Source organism: Polypterus senegalus, chromosome 2 (assembly GCF_016835505.1).
Source record: "Polypterus senegalus isolate Bchr_013 chromosome 2, ASM1683550v1, whole genome shotgun sequence".
NCBI lineage: Eukaryota > Metazoa > Chordata > Cladistia > Polypteriformes > Polypteridae > Polypterus > Polypterus senegalus.
Window position 1 is genome coordinate 59,927,563 of NC_053155.1, and position 15,102 is coordinate 59,942,664.

At 36.8% G+C, this 15,102-nt stretch overlaps 1 protein-coding gene across 1 annotated transcript in view; it reads right to left on the reverse strand.

Annotated features, from left to right (window-relative positions):
* mab21l3 (mab-21-like 3) overlaps positions 1–13,288 on the reverse strand; it is a 117,016-nt gene extending 103,728 nt beyond the window's left edge. The window contains exons 1-2 of the mRNA XM_039743815.1: positions 13,177–13,288; positions 1,788–1,928 (exon numbers count right to left, since the gene is read on the reverse strand). Of these exons, the coding sequence (XP_039599749.1) occupies positions 1,788–1,928; positions 13,177–13,224 (189 nt within the window). The 5' untranslated portion in view covers positions 13,225–13,288. The remainder of the gene's footprint in view (positions 1–1,787; positions 1,929–13,176) is intronic.
* Positions 13,289–15,102: the final 1,814 nt, after the last annotated feature.

Genomic DNA, 15,102 nt, shown 5'->3' on the forward strand with positions numbered 1-15,102 from the left:
CAGAAGTGCTCCAGGTGCTTGATGACCTAATTTTCAGAAGCACTTCTGGATGTGGTGAAAGAACTGCCCAAAAGGGCTCAGCATATCCTGCTGCTGGTGGCACCCATAGATCCCAACACGACTGCACCAAACTCAAATTCCCATGGAGACCTGCGGGAGTCTGAGGCACCGGGGGGCTGCCATCTAGTGTCCCAGGGAAGGTAATGCTCTGGCTACCCTTGATCCCCTGATCCTCCCAATGTGGAGACTTCCCAGCCGGGTAAGCGCCTTGGCCACACACTACAACATTTTAAACTGAAATTACAGATAACCAGTTTTGGTTCTCATTAACATTTTCCATACTGTCCCAGCTTTTTTTGGAATTTGCACTGTAAGACATTAAAAGCATCTGAATGTTACACCTTGCATATATTTTTCTAACTTGTTCAGATACTTTTACTCTTAATACATTAATAAATGTCATTAAACTATAACAAATTTCTTTTCACTCTAATTGACTAATCTTTAGTTTAGAAGGAGCTACACAAGCTAACATTTTCTTTGTGGATGTTATTTTCATATGAAAGTTTAACTATATTGTTTCGATCTTAAATTTTGGGTCTCTCATAATCTCAATAAATTTTAAAATTATATTTTCTATTTAACATTTTATATTTTTCCATTCTTAGCCAGTACCTTTACTGTATTAGCCAGGAAAGGAGCAGAGTACATGCAATTTTACAAGCTCTTAAACATTTTTATTATGTCTCACAGTACAGTATCAGGGATCTGGAAATGAGTCCTAGCTCAGTAATTGTAGAGTTTACTCAACGTTTCTGTGTTTTCTTCAGGTTTTCTAGTTTAATCCCACAAAGTAGTAATATGTCAATGAGCAGGGATGCATACATGAACATGACCTGCAGTAAACTCTACTCTAAAATCTTTGGTCCTTCCTGGGTCTTGTGGCTACAAGTAGGTTTATAAAATGGATGGGTAGACACTTTGAACACAAGACAATAAATAGACCAAATATATAATAATATTTTTGTGTCAGAAATTTCACCTTTTCATTAAATCCTAACAAGTTAACCAGATCAAAAAAATGCTAAAATGTCCATATCCAGATGAATTTTAAAATTACCCATCAATACTGGTTTTTCACAAATTATAAATATGGTCAATAAAGAAAACACCAATGAGTAAGGCAAATAGCACAAGAGGTCTGTAAATCTTACATCTTTTGTTTTGTGTAAGATAACCACCTCAGTGGCTCAATGGATGTAACATCATCACTTAGAATTTTTGCGTTTTAAATTATTAAATTCATTCAAAGTCTGTTGGCTGAACATATGTTTTTATAAATTTGAAAGAAAAACATTTTTGGGTTGGGGTTGAAATCTGTTTTGTTAAGTTCAGCTTGACTGTATGGAATATTATTTTCTTCAAATAAAATAAAAAAAGAAAGAAAGAACATCATAACCATGAATTTCACCATATTTGTGTCTAGATTAGATTAGATAATACTTCAATTTTCCCCAAACACAACATAAGAATTTCTGGCTTAAGTAACAGAGAGCTGCTGCTCTCAATAACAGGATTGTCAAGATAGACCTGCTCAGATTGTATCACAGTTTATATTTATTAAAGTCATTAACATTTGAATACCACATATCCATCTTGCAGTCTTTAACGGGCTTATGAAAAAACTCAATGTCTTCTAAAAGATTAAATTGCATAGGTTCGAAGGTAGATAACTACTTTGTGTCAGTTTTACAGCAACTTTGCTGGACTCACATCTCATTACTCACCTTAATGTTGTCATTGTAGAAGCCAGAATGGGAAATTGACTGAAACCTGCCATCCTTGGCACTAACCTCTGCTGTGAGTTGCTGGATGATTTGCTGCACCTCTTCTACTGTTTTAGAGACTTGGCGATGTCGAAGATCAATCTAAATGGAGAGAGAAAACAATTCCTGTTTTTGCATTGTTATTTTATTCAGTAACTTAATTTTTATTTAATATGGTGCCTTTGATAGTGCTGTTGTGTTTTTGCGTATTTTAGTATTTATAATTTATATCCTTATGGTATGCGTAAAATTAAAAAATTTGTTCTGGTCACACAGTGAAAGAACCTGAAAGGGGGCTGCTTGTTGCAAAATACATTATTCACATGTCTCTTAGTACAGAAGTGATGAAATGTTTTCATTGATTATTTTCAATCATAATGGATGAGTATATCAACTCTCAATTGATAGGTTTTAGTTATTTGGTTTTTTTTTTGTTTGTAAAAGTTTGTCTTTCAATCAGGGAACCACTGTATTCCAACCTGTTGAGTTTCTTTGCATCATTAAAAAGTCTCCAAAATAGTTTATGCCTCAGTATGACATGTACCATTTAATATCCACTTTCTCCATCCAACCGCTTCTTCAGCCTACTCAGTCCAATTTTTAGGGCCACAGTTGACTGAAATCTTTTGTATCAGGAGTGGTTACATTAGTGCACCACACTAACTCATTTATTGTTATGCCTGTTGCAAATATTCAAAGAGCATGTGCAGGACGGCAGCATAGGCAGACAGCAATTCTCTGAATGGCCTGTTGTCTAAAGGGAATGTGAGTAACCGTGAGAATGATGTAAACCAGACCAGGGGCCTCATGTATAACACCGTGCGTAGAACTCGCACTATAACATGGCATAAGCATAAATGCCGAAATGTACTTACGCACAGAAAAATCCAGATGCAGGTATCTGTGCGTATTCCAACTTCCACGTTTTTCCGCTACATAAATCCCGATCAGCATGAAAAGTAACGCTCGTGCAAGCGCTTTATGTAACGCCCCAACTCCTCCCAGAATTACGCCTCTTTGAATATGCAAATGAATATAAATCGCCCTTAAGCTCAGCCTTCTGTGAAAAGACAATGGGAAAAGCACGGGGAAAATATAAGAATTTCAGCGAATACCAAGTGGAGGCAAAGGAAAAACATACTATTTGTTCAAATAAACCGTGGTATAATCAACAAAAGGAAGTTGATCGAGTGACATAGCGTGTTGGAGAAACTTGAAAGCTCACGTTCACAAAATCGCACAGTGCCGGAAATAAAAAGGAAGTCACATATCAAAGTCGCCGTGAAAAGGCGAGTTGTAGCCCACTGTCTGAGTGTCATATGAAAGCTTATTAGGGTACAGAGAAAAAAAGTCACACAGTGGGGAAAAAGCACGAAATGTCAACTTCAATCTCGACATTTCCACTTTAATCACGTCGTTTATTTTGTCATTAAAGTAGAACATCATAAACTTCATCTTAAAATCGTTTAATTAACCAGTTTCTCAGATCACATCATAATTAAAGTAGCACGTTAAATGCTTTGTTTTGTATTTGATCTTCTATGTGCTCTTTGTGTGTGAATCACTACTTGCTTCTTAAACTGGCTCTCTTCCTCCAACTGGACACAGAGTCCATTACATTCGTGACATTACAGCTCTCTGAATAACTAAAATACTGAGATGTATACGTGATATCATTTTTATGATGATAGGAGTTAAAGCACGTTATTAAACATGAGTTTCACGGCGCAGTGATTGTGTGCGACCTTCGATGAAATAATTTATTGCAGCAGTACTCAGGGCTCTCTAGGCTTGTGGTGGCACTGGGCAGAGGAAGAATCAGTGGCTCCTTCGCCAGTAAGGTAGCTTATGCACGGTGGATGGCCACGTCCGTTGCAGACACTGCATAGCCGCCTCGTGCTCATGACACAAACATTTAACTTTTGCCGAAATTTGTCGCTGCGTTTTTAGCTGTGTTGTTATTTTCCCTTTCTGTTTTATATTCAATATATATTGGCGTAGCCGCCACTGCAGTCCTTGCTTTTCTTTCCCCAAATACCCAATCACCACACAATCAGCTCTGTAATAGAAGTTAAGCCATCTGTAAGCTTAGAGTGCCGATTCTTCAAAATGTTTAAGGAACATTGAAATATCTTCGTATGTTTAATTATTCTATCCTTCACGACACTCCCAGTGAAGAATATAGATTATTTAAATGAAGTTAAAGTTTTATCTGTATAATATAATAAACATATTTTGCTGCATTTCACCTTAAAAATGATATCGTCATCATATGTAAATACGCGCTTTATAAAGTGGCTCAGGTTGTGCGATATTATAACTGTAGTGCAAGTTTACAGTGGGGTGATTGTACTTATAAGTACAAACAGTTCTACAAGGAGCAATTGATTGAGTGCGTTTATAGTTCTTAGGATGAAACTGTTTCTGAACCGCGAGGTCAGGAAAGGCTTTGAAAAGTTTTGCCGTGGCTGAGGCAGTGTGTCCGTGAAGCTGTATACCGATAATTCTCTTTGCGATTCACACTCAGATACAGTGATATAAATACTCTGAGTGGTGTAGTGAGAGTAATATGGAAAAAGATGATCCGCTGTGGCAACTCCTAACGGGAGGAGCTGAAAGAAGAAGAAGAAGAAGAAGGTGCAGTGAGAGTAACAACGCTAAAGCAGTTATGGTATTTGGAATACTATGGCTATTCCCTGGACCATTATATTGTTACAAGTTAATTACAATCAGATGCATTACACTAATAAACAATATGCGGTTAGTTTCAGTGTATTTATAAAGCTGCGTAGGGAAAATAAGGTGTAACCACATAGGAACAGTAGCATTGCTTTGACTCTGGGTGCCGCCAGTCTGAAAAACCGAGCGGAGAACTTGCGTACGACAAGGTATGAGGTACTGTGGAAAAGTGCGTGGCTTTACGCCAAGTGAAGGTTTTATACATCGTGATTTGAACGTGGAAAAGTTCTTACACAACATTTCTGTGCATACGCACCGTTTATACATGAGGCCCCAGGAGATGTAAAGTATGTATGTTTGAGAAACTGTAATGAGAGTCAATTGCTAAAACACAGGGAGGCCAAAAAACTCAAGAGCGAAACCATAAGTGAAACCAGGATAGTCAGTGTTCATGAATTAGAAGTTGTGTTATCACTAAAATCAAGATGCTAAAATTGGAAATAAAGTTGAGAAGTGAAATGCTATGAGCTGTGAACCAGAAGACACTAAGAGCGCAAACACTGTAATTGTTGTACGGATGAATTTGTGATCTCAAACGCTGCACTGAATGCCATTCAGGGTTTTAAAGCAAAGCATCTATGATGACGGGGGCAACCCCTAACATCAATGAATTGTGTCACAACAGAGCAACAGGAACACATTATTTAAAACAAGAAAAAAAAATTAGCAAAGTGTCCAAATTTGAAAAAGACTTATGGCAAACTTAAGGTCACCAAGAAACTTCACTTGCATAATAATATTTTGTAAAATGTGAAGACTGAAAACATACATTGACACATCCAGAGATTCAAACTCAGCCTCTGGAAGCTCTAACAAAGGTTCTTTAATGTCTTTGGTACCATACCAAACCGTCAGGTATAAGAGATACTTTAAATATATACAGTTTGATTGGATGGTGTTGTGGAAGACAAATGTTCTCTTCGTTCCCTTGTACTAATTCATGTCTGAGAAGTAAGCTTTACAAAAATATGTAATAGCATGCTTTGTTTTAGCAAACAGAAAAATATTTGTGCAAACAACTCAAGGTCTGAGCATTCCACACATGAGTCTGCCTTATCACGTTTTCCCTTAGCTTACATCTGAACGCCATAACAAAAGGAGCCAAGAAATCAAATTGCATAAGGGACATTGAAGGGGCTCAAGGATTGTGTATAATAAAGTGTTGACTGTTGCATTTTATAATGATATTAAATTACGCATTCTAGGGGTATAAAACTGGACCCCACCCAACAGACGGGGTTCAGAAGAGCCCTGACGCTGTCATGTATATTTGATTGTCTGCTTTTCTGAAACTCTTCTCACTGTGACTCTGAAAAATAAAGCTGCTTTATAACCACACCTGCTGTCGGGTCTGAGTTTTCGTCCACAGTGTCAAACGTTTGTCAGGCCTGATTGAAGAAATTAACAGTTTATTGCATTTCAGAATATTTTAAAACAGGAGGGTTAAATTGATAATTGATCAAATGCCCTATGTCTAGTCCTTCTTACTCTCTTTATTATTGTATTTTTTAATTATTTTATTTTGTTAAGTTATTCAAAAGAGTTCATTGCTTATGTTGATATCTAGCATTCTGTGAAAAAACTTGTGACGGATATATTGTGTTTTCACAGAAAAGTAACAACTTTAAACAAGCTTATGTTTATTTTATGAACATTGCATGTTACAGTATTCTCAGTTACATCTGGTCATTAAAATGTATTGTTTCACAAAAATGATCAGGCAACATATTGTGATAAAACTTTTCAAATTATATACTGTATGAGAGCTAGTGCAAAGGAAACCTAATCCAAAGCCTAACTCATCTCTCTGAATTAAAATTTCAAAATGTAAAAATAAAGATCTAATAACAACAACAACATTTATTTATATAGCACATTTTCATACAAACAGTAGCTCAAAGTGCTTTACATAATAAAGAATAGAAAAATAAAAGACACAATAAGAAAACAAAATAAATCAACATTAATTAACATCGAATAAGAGTAAGGTTCTTTGGCCAGGGGGTACAGAAAAAACAAAAAAACTCAAGACGGCTGGAGAAAAAATAAAATCTGTAGGGATAATAAAATTTAAATCAGGTTCACTGAACTGAAAGCTGTGACAAGACAAACTAGCATTACTGCCATCTCTTAACAGGCTTGATCTAATCTGGGAGAGTCTAAGCTTAGAGAATCGATTACACAAGACAAGAAAAAATATTTTTTGGTAAACATCAGAGACCATAACACACTTTTCTAAATCAGTTTTTCAAGCTGATTTCAGATCCGCATTCAGTCTTTTGCAGTCACATCAACTTTTTGAGTTATTGGTAATGTTACTTTACAGTGTACTTGCATGTATAGCTGTGCTTGAAAGTTTGTGAACCCTTTAGAATTTTCTATATTTCTGCATAAATATGACCTAAAACATCATCAGATTTTCACTTTCAAGTTTCAAGTCCTAAAAGTAGATAAAGAGAAACCAGTTAAAAAAATGAGACAAGAATATTATACTTGGTCATTTATTTATTGAGGAAATGATCAAATATTATATATTTGTGAGTGGCAAAAGTATGTGAACCTCTAGGATTAGCAGTTAGTTTGAAGGTGAAATTAGAGTCAGGTGTTTTCAGTCAATGGGATGACAATCAGGTGTGAGTGGGCACCCTGTGTTATTTAAAGAACAGGGATCTATCAAAGTCTGCTCTTCACAACACATGTTTGTGGAAGTGTATCATGGCAGGAACAAAGGAGATTTCTGAGGTCCTCAGAAAAAGAGTTGCTGATGCTCATCAGACTAGAAAAGGTTACAAAACCATCTCTAAAGAGTTTGGACTCCACCAATCCACAGTCAGACAGATTATTTACAAATGGAGGAAATTCAAGACCATTGTTACCCTCCCCAGGAGTGGTCGACCAACAAAGATCACTCCAAGAGCAAGGCATGTAATAGTCGGCGAGGTCACAAAGGACCCCAGGGTAACTTCTAAGCAACTGAAGGCCTCTCTCACATTGGCTAATGTTCATGTTCATGAGTCCACCATCAGGAGAACGATGAACAACAATGGTGTGCATGGCAGGGTTGCAAGGAGAAAGCCACTGCTCTCCAAAAAAAACATTGCTGCTTGTCTGCAGTTTGCTAAAGATAACGTGGACAAACCAGAAGACTATTGGAAGAATGTTTTGTGGACGGATGAGACCAAAATAGAACTTTTTGGTTTAAATGAAAAGTGTTATGTTTGGAGAAAGGAAAACACTGCATTCCAGCATAAGAACCTTATCCCATCTGTGAATCATGGTGGTGGTAGTATCATGGTTTAGGCCTGCTTTGTTGCATCTGGGCCTGGACGGCTTGCCTTCATTGATGGAACAATGAATTCTGAATTATATCAGAGAATTCTAAAGGAAAATGTCAGGACTTCTGTCCATGAACTGAATCTCAAGAGTAGGTGGGTCATGCAGCAAGACAACGACCCTAAGCACACAAGTCGTTCTACCAAAGAATGGTTAAAGAAGAATAAAGTTAATGTTTTGGAATGGGCAAGTCAAAGTCCTGACCTTAATCCAATCAAAATATTGTGGAAGGACCTGAAGCGAGCAGTTAATGTGAGGAAACCCACCAACATCCCAGAGTTGAAGCTGTTCTGTACAGAGGAATGGGTTAAAATTCCTCCAAGCCGGTGTGCAGGAATGATCAAAAGTTACCGGAAACGTTAAGTTACAGTTATTGCTGCAAAGGGGGGTCACACCAGATACTGAAAGCAAAGGTTCACATACTTTTGCCACTCACAAATATGTAATATTCGATCATTTTCCTTAATAAATAAATGACCAAGTATACTATTTTTGTCTCATTTGTTTAACTGGTTTCTCTTTATCTACTTTTAGGACTTGAGTGAAAATCTGATGATGTTTTAGGTTATATTTATGCAGAAATATAGAAAATTCTAAAGTTTTCACAGACTTTCAAGCACTACTGTAGTTTTTACTAAAATGTAATCACCAATGAATTAAATATTTGAATATCTTCAGTGCAAAGTCAAATAGGCACACACTGTGGTATAGATATACTGAATAGTATCAGTCAGCTATCACTGTTTCTTCAAAAACTCTTAGATTAGTTTTTTATTTTTTATTTTTTTTGCCTACACTGTGTCTGGATTGACACGGTACAGCATCCAGCCGTAGTCAGCCATCATACCCTCATTCCAGAAACCTTGGTAGTGATGTTCCATTTTCTCCTGGTGAAAACATTCTCCTAACTCATCAATCACCATACCAAGACTTTCTGAAAAGTGCTCTAGATGTGAGTGCAAGAAGTGTATTTTCAATGACATGCAACATCCCAGTTTCTGGTATGAATCAAGCAGATTCTGAACTCCTTCCTTGTATGCAGGAGACTTATGGCTACCCAGAAAGATTTCACAAAGCCACTTGAATGCCTCCCAAGCTTCTAGCTCAGCTGCAGAGAGAGACTGCTTTAAAACCATCATCCTACAAAACAGACCTCTAAATATCCCTTCTAACAGATGACATGTAGAGCCCAAAATTTATCCTGGTCACCAAGTGGACAGCCGAAGTACAATGTTTATCTTCTTAAGATCTGTGGTAATTGGATGAAATTGTGCTTTCGTCTTGAATAAACCACACACTTAACAGAAACTGTCTGGATGATTAATACAATTTCTAGGCATGATAACAACTGAAATCAATCACAGTTAATGCTGTCTGTAGCTTAAAAATACAGACAACTCTTGTAATATGCTTAGGCTAATTATAATAAATATCATGCAATATATAATTAGCTTAATCATAAAAACTATATATGCTAGAAAAAAGCTAAGCACAGACTTGAAATCAGCATTCACATTACAAAACCACATTACATTATCTTTGATGAAAATGGCCTGTTGACCCGTGTTATTAAATCAGCATAATGCAGTGTAATCCATTGCAGGGCCATAGGAAGAAATACATGTGTTAGACATTAATGTTGTGTTCATCTGTTTTCATTTAGTGAAGTTCATTTCATACAGTACATCATGACAAAGCAAACATAAATATCTTTCAGAATTTAAGTATTACATATATTTAAGTAGGCAGCATGGTGGCACAGCTGTTGCCTGCAGTAAGGAGACCTGGGTTCGCTTCTCAGGTTCTCCCCGTGTCTGTGTGGGTTTCCTCTGGGTGCTCCGGTTTACTCCCACAGTCCAAATCCTAAATTGTCCCTAGTGTGTGCTTGGTGTGTGGGTATGTGTGTGCCCTCCAGTGGGCTGGCGTCCTGCCCGGGGTTTGTTCCTGCCTTGCACCCTGTGCTGGCTGACTGACTGACTGATGACTGATATTATTAAGTAGGCTAAGCAAAGATGAACTGACTTGTAAAATTAATTTAAATTATAACATTTGAACAATTAAATACTGTAACAGAATACATTTTCAGGTAGAACAAAGCAGGTTTATTTATATAACGCATTTCTTACCAATAGGCAATTCAAAATGCTTTACATTAAATGACTAAAATACAATAAAATGAAACAAATAAAATGAAAACAGTAAAAGATAATGCAGTAGTAGTTTAGCGAAAATCATTTTTTAAAGCTCATGGATCAACCACAGGCACAAAAAAAATTAAAATGTTTATAATTCAGATTTTAAAGCAGCAACTGATGGGGCATATCTGACATCTTTAAGTAGATTGTTTCTCCGGGTGGCATCATGGCTACAAGCCATTTCACCCTGTTTAGTTCTAGCTCTGGGTACAATCAAAGAGGTCTATTTGGTGTAAATTCAACTAACATCTCTGATATGCTTAGGGCCTAAGCCATTCATACACTAACCCAATTCGACCCTGTAGCTTGGTCACGTTCAAGTTGAAAGCAAGTAGAGGTGTGTTTTAAAGCATTTTTCTACCTGATTGTAATAATTTAAGTAATGACGACAGAGAGTCTGACATGCTGAATGGCTTTTTAAGTCAGTAGGTTTTGAACATAATGTGTATATTTTACTAGGAGCCAATATAACTAACCAAGGCTACAGAAGTTGTATTCATTATGTTTAGTCCTTGTTAGAACTCTGGAAGCAGCATTTTAAACTTGCTGCATTTGGGTAATAGAGTTCTTCAAGCAAAGAGACCAGGAAAGTGAACTGCTGTAACCATGTTGAGAGGTGATGAAAGTATGACCGTGTGTTTGTCAAACAAAGAACCCTGGCAATTTATTATAAGAAAACAAACTCATCTATTGCATTGGTGGAATTCAAAACTTAAGAGTGTTGTCATTAATAATCCTAAACCCAGTATCACTGAAACTGAGTCAGGCATAACTTTGCAAGAGCCAAGACCTAGTAAAGAGGACTCAAGTTGTTAATTAAATAAACATTTCATAACTACAAACTGGTTAGGCACAGTGCTGAATTGGTCTGTGATATTATAACTACATTTTTAAAGACTTAAACAGGTTTTTGCACAATTTCCTTACACTTGATTTGTGTTTACAAAGCATAACTGTGTCACTAGGTTAGGCATTAATAAAATTTGCAGCATTGTTTCCATTCGTCCAATCATTTTGATTTTTATTTTACTTTAGTCAAGTCAACAGTGGGTACAAATCTGGAGAAAGGCCAAGGTAGGTGCACTGTCTCTGAACACATCTACAATTGGGGTAATTTAGAACCAGTCAACTGATTTAGCACAAATTATTTAGAGAAGTGTAAGAAGAATAGGAATAATAGGAGAAAAGCATGAGTACAGAGAGAACATGCAAACTCCATGCAGATAGTGGCTGCATTCAGATGATACGCCATTGGCTCACTCATCTTTAAAAAGTATTTTTCTGCTGTGCATTTAGTCATTGCACACAGAAGTACAAATTTTATTTCTGGTTGTATATGGAAGAAAATGCTTTTATTTGATAATAGGCCATTCAGGATTGTGGTTAATATGGAAATAAAGTTTCTCTGATTAAAATGTTATTTTTTTTTAGCATTTACCACTTGAAAAATTAAATCTCAATGTTATTTTATTACATGATAAGTAAAGCATAGTGGCAAAAACACTAGTGCTGCTCCCTTATAACTATATGGTCCACGGTTAGAATTCTAACCTGGACACTGTCTACGTGTTTTTCTCCTTTTGGACACTTCTTTCCTTGTTTATTTTTAATAAATGGATTCCCTCATTTGTATTCTTAGTATCACTTTGATACATTGTGTTCTTTAAGATACAATCTAACATAAAATGCAGCATAGATCTAATTTCCTAATTGTCCTATACTGCTCACTAGAACAATATATTTAACTGGTTTAAATGAAACAAAGAGTTTTGAATTAAACTTTATTGATCAATAATCAACAAATCATTTACTTCATTGAAAGTGAAACAAACAATGAAAAACCCAACTCATCCGAACAAGGAACCAATATCTAATTCATATTTCAAACTAGGCCCCTGCTCACTTTGCTCGTCCACCCCCTATCCTGGGGTGCGCTACATGCCAGCCACTTCTCGCATCTGCCACTCACGTTGTGAAGAGTGGGGCTGAATGCATGGAGATGCGGTTGGATCAGCTGCTGGCTTGCTGCCGTACTGTGTGACTGTTCGAACATTTAAAAGCCTGTACAGCAGCTGTCCTTTTGTCTCACTACCTTGTCTTGCAGGATGTTAAAGTGTCTCAGAGAAAATCACGTTTCGTCTCCTTCCAAAATTTTTTTTTTATAATAGACAGATAAGAAAAATAAACTCCTTGTCTTCAACTATACAGATTGTCTCATGAACACACCATCTTTTCCACAAATGAATTTACATTTAATTTCCTGAAATATTCTTATCATGTCACAATGCCTATTGGACTTGACTTTCTCTTTTCTTGACATATAAACAACCAGCTTGGCCTGTCCAATGAGGAAATTCCCAATTCAACATTCCTTCTGATTATTCTTATTGCCGGTAACACCATAAACAAATGCACATTCAATAAAAGGCAAGTTAAGTACACCAAAAACAGAGTTAAGTCTACTACAGAAAGGAAAACAGTGGGAGACGCGCTCTCTCTCTCTCTCTCGCTCTCTCTCATTCTCCACAGAAAGGACATTTGCTGTAACTGAAGGATCAATTAGTGAGACTAAGAATTAACAAGAAAGAAAGAAAGAAAGATTGTCATCTATAGTCAGTGAGATGCAGCTAAATTATTTATAGCACAAGCAACTACTATATTTAAAGTCAGATTGGTTCACTTATGTACACTGACATATTCTCAAGCCTGCCTTGGCCAGTTCAGGGTTGCTGTGGGCCAGAGGCTTATTGCAGCAGCCCTGGACAGGGTGCCAGTTCTTCACGGAGCCAATGCACTTGTACACTGTATTTGAGATATTTAACTATAGCAACCTAAAAAATATTGATAGTATACAATGATTTTCTTAATTACGGTTGCAACCATGGCAAATTAACTAATTCTCAGTGTCCACAGAGTGGAGACTAAACTGACAGCCTGATTCTTTACTGTCCACTGTCTTAGTTCCTAGACCATGCAACCCACTGAAAAGCTGAAATAAAATTGACATTGAAGTATCTCTAACTGCTTTCATTCTGGTTTTCAAAAGTATAAAAACTGAGAGAGATTTTGAAATAGTTACCTACCTGGCTCTGTAAATAGTTGTTCAAGTCCTCTTCTGTAAAATCATTCATTTTTCAATGCATGTGCGCTCATGTCCCTTATTTCTTAAAAGTTAAATAGTTAGCGTAGTTTGCCACAACAATAAAAATGACGTTAAGAAAGTTAATAACCTCTCAGCGTCCTCTCACTTGTCATCACTGCTCTGGCAGTTGTGTTTGTATTTACGGTAAACAGTGAAGTCCCTGCTGAAACTAGCTCATCCAGGCAGTCAATATTTCTACCCCCAGTTCCCTACCCATGATGCCCTCTGCTACCCATTGGAAAGCACTTAGCTTTTCCCTATTGATTTTAAAATATCAAGTGTAAAATAAAACTGTGTTCTGTTAGCAACTGTCACAAATGAAAGTCAGTTATATAATAATACTTTCATACTAACTCCTCAATATCTGTTCTGATGGAGATATTTTGCACAAAATGTTGACTCCATTAAAATACATTTTTTGTAACTGAGCTGATCAAATTTACAGTTACAGTTCATTCACTTTCAAATGTTTCTTGGTGGCCACTATATGAAACATCCATCCATTATCCAATCCGCTATATCCTAACTACAGGGTCACGGGAGCCAATCCCAGCCAACACAGGGTGCAAGGTAGGAAACAAACCCTGGGCAGGGTGTGCGCACACACACACACACACACCCTAGGGACCATTTAGGATCACCAGTGCACCTAACCTGCATGTCTTTGGACTGTGGGAGGAAACCGGAGCTCCTGGAGAAAACCCACGCAGACACAGGGAGAACATGCAAACTCCACGCAGGGATGACCTGGGAAGTGAACCCGGGTCTCCTAACTGTGAGGCAGCAGCGCTACCCACTACGCCACCATGCCACCCTATATGAAACAATCAATGCCAATATTGTTTTGGAAGTATGAAAGTTACATTATGTGTAGTTTTGTTTAGCCAAGTTAAAGTATGATATTTAATGGAAGTGTTACAAAGAGTATACTGCATATGCATGAGAAGATAAGCATGACACAAGAAAGTGGATGTAACACATGACTGTCTTGTCATTAAACTTTTTTCACTACAATTATAAAAATATGAATAAAACTAGCACTAATCTATTTATAATAATTTATACTACAGAAAATATAAGAAGTTTCCAAATCATTTGTTTCATGAAAAACACCACCAGTTGCCCTAATAAATTAGAAATGATATTCTTTCAGTTTAATAAATGAATTGGCTGGTGAGGTAGAGAAGCAACTAAAAGAACTGACATTTTAACTATAATTTTCTGAAAATCAGCTTATAAATATTCCTTACTTTCCCCAAGCGCATCCATTGTAGGCATAGAACTTGAGCTGCACACTGCAGTATATGTCACTGTAACCTGACAAGACTTTGATGGTGCTGTGGCTCTGCATAGCTCCCTGGGGCTGTGTCGATAACATCTGCTTCTGCAAGGATGCCAAGTCAAATTGAGCTGTTTACATTTTGTTATTTGCCATAATGTAATGATCAGAAGAGTTTACAGCATTCGTCTACTCAGTCCAGTGACTGTGTATGTCCTTTTCCTGGGCTGCTCTTTCTGTCATTCTTCTTCTTCTCTTTCTCTCACTCAGTCTCCTTAAGCACCAACAACACACCTTTGTCTTAGGGAGCTTTGATTTTATAGCCCTTTTGAATCTGGTGGCACCACGTGGATAGATATATCTAAATAAACTAAATATTAGTTTACAAGGCAAACAATACTGCTTAGCTGGAATGCAATCACAGAACATTATGTGATACATTGTCATTCATAGCCAAATCTGTACTTCACATTTTACATAAATTTCAAATTAGTTTTAAATTTCAAGGCTGTGTGAACATTGAAAACAAATCAAAACAAGAATAACAAATATTTTGTTAAAAAATGTTACAGAGATGTATGATTTCTA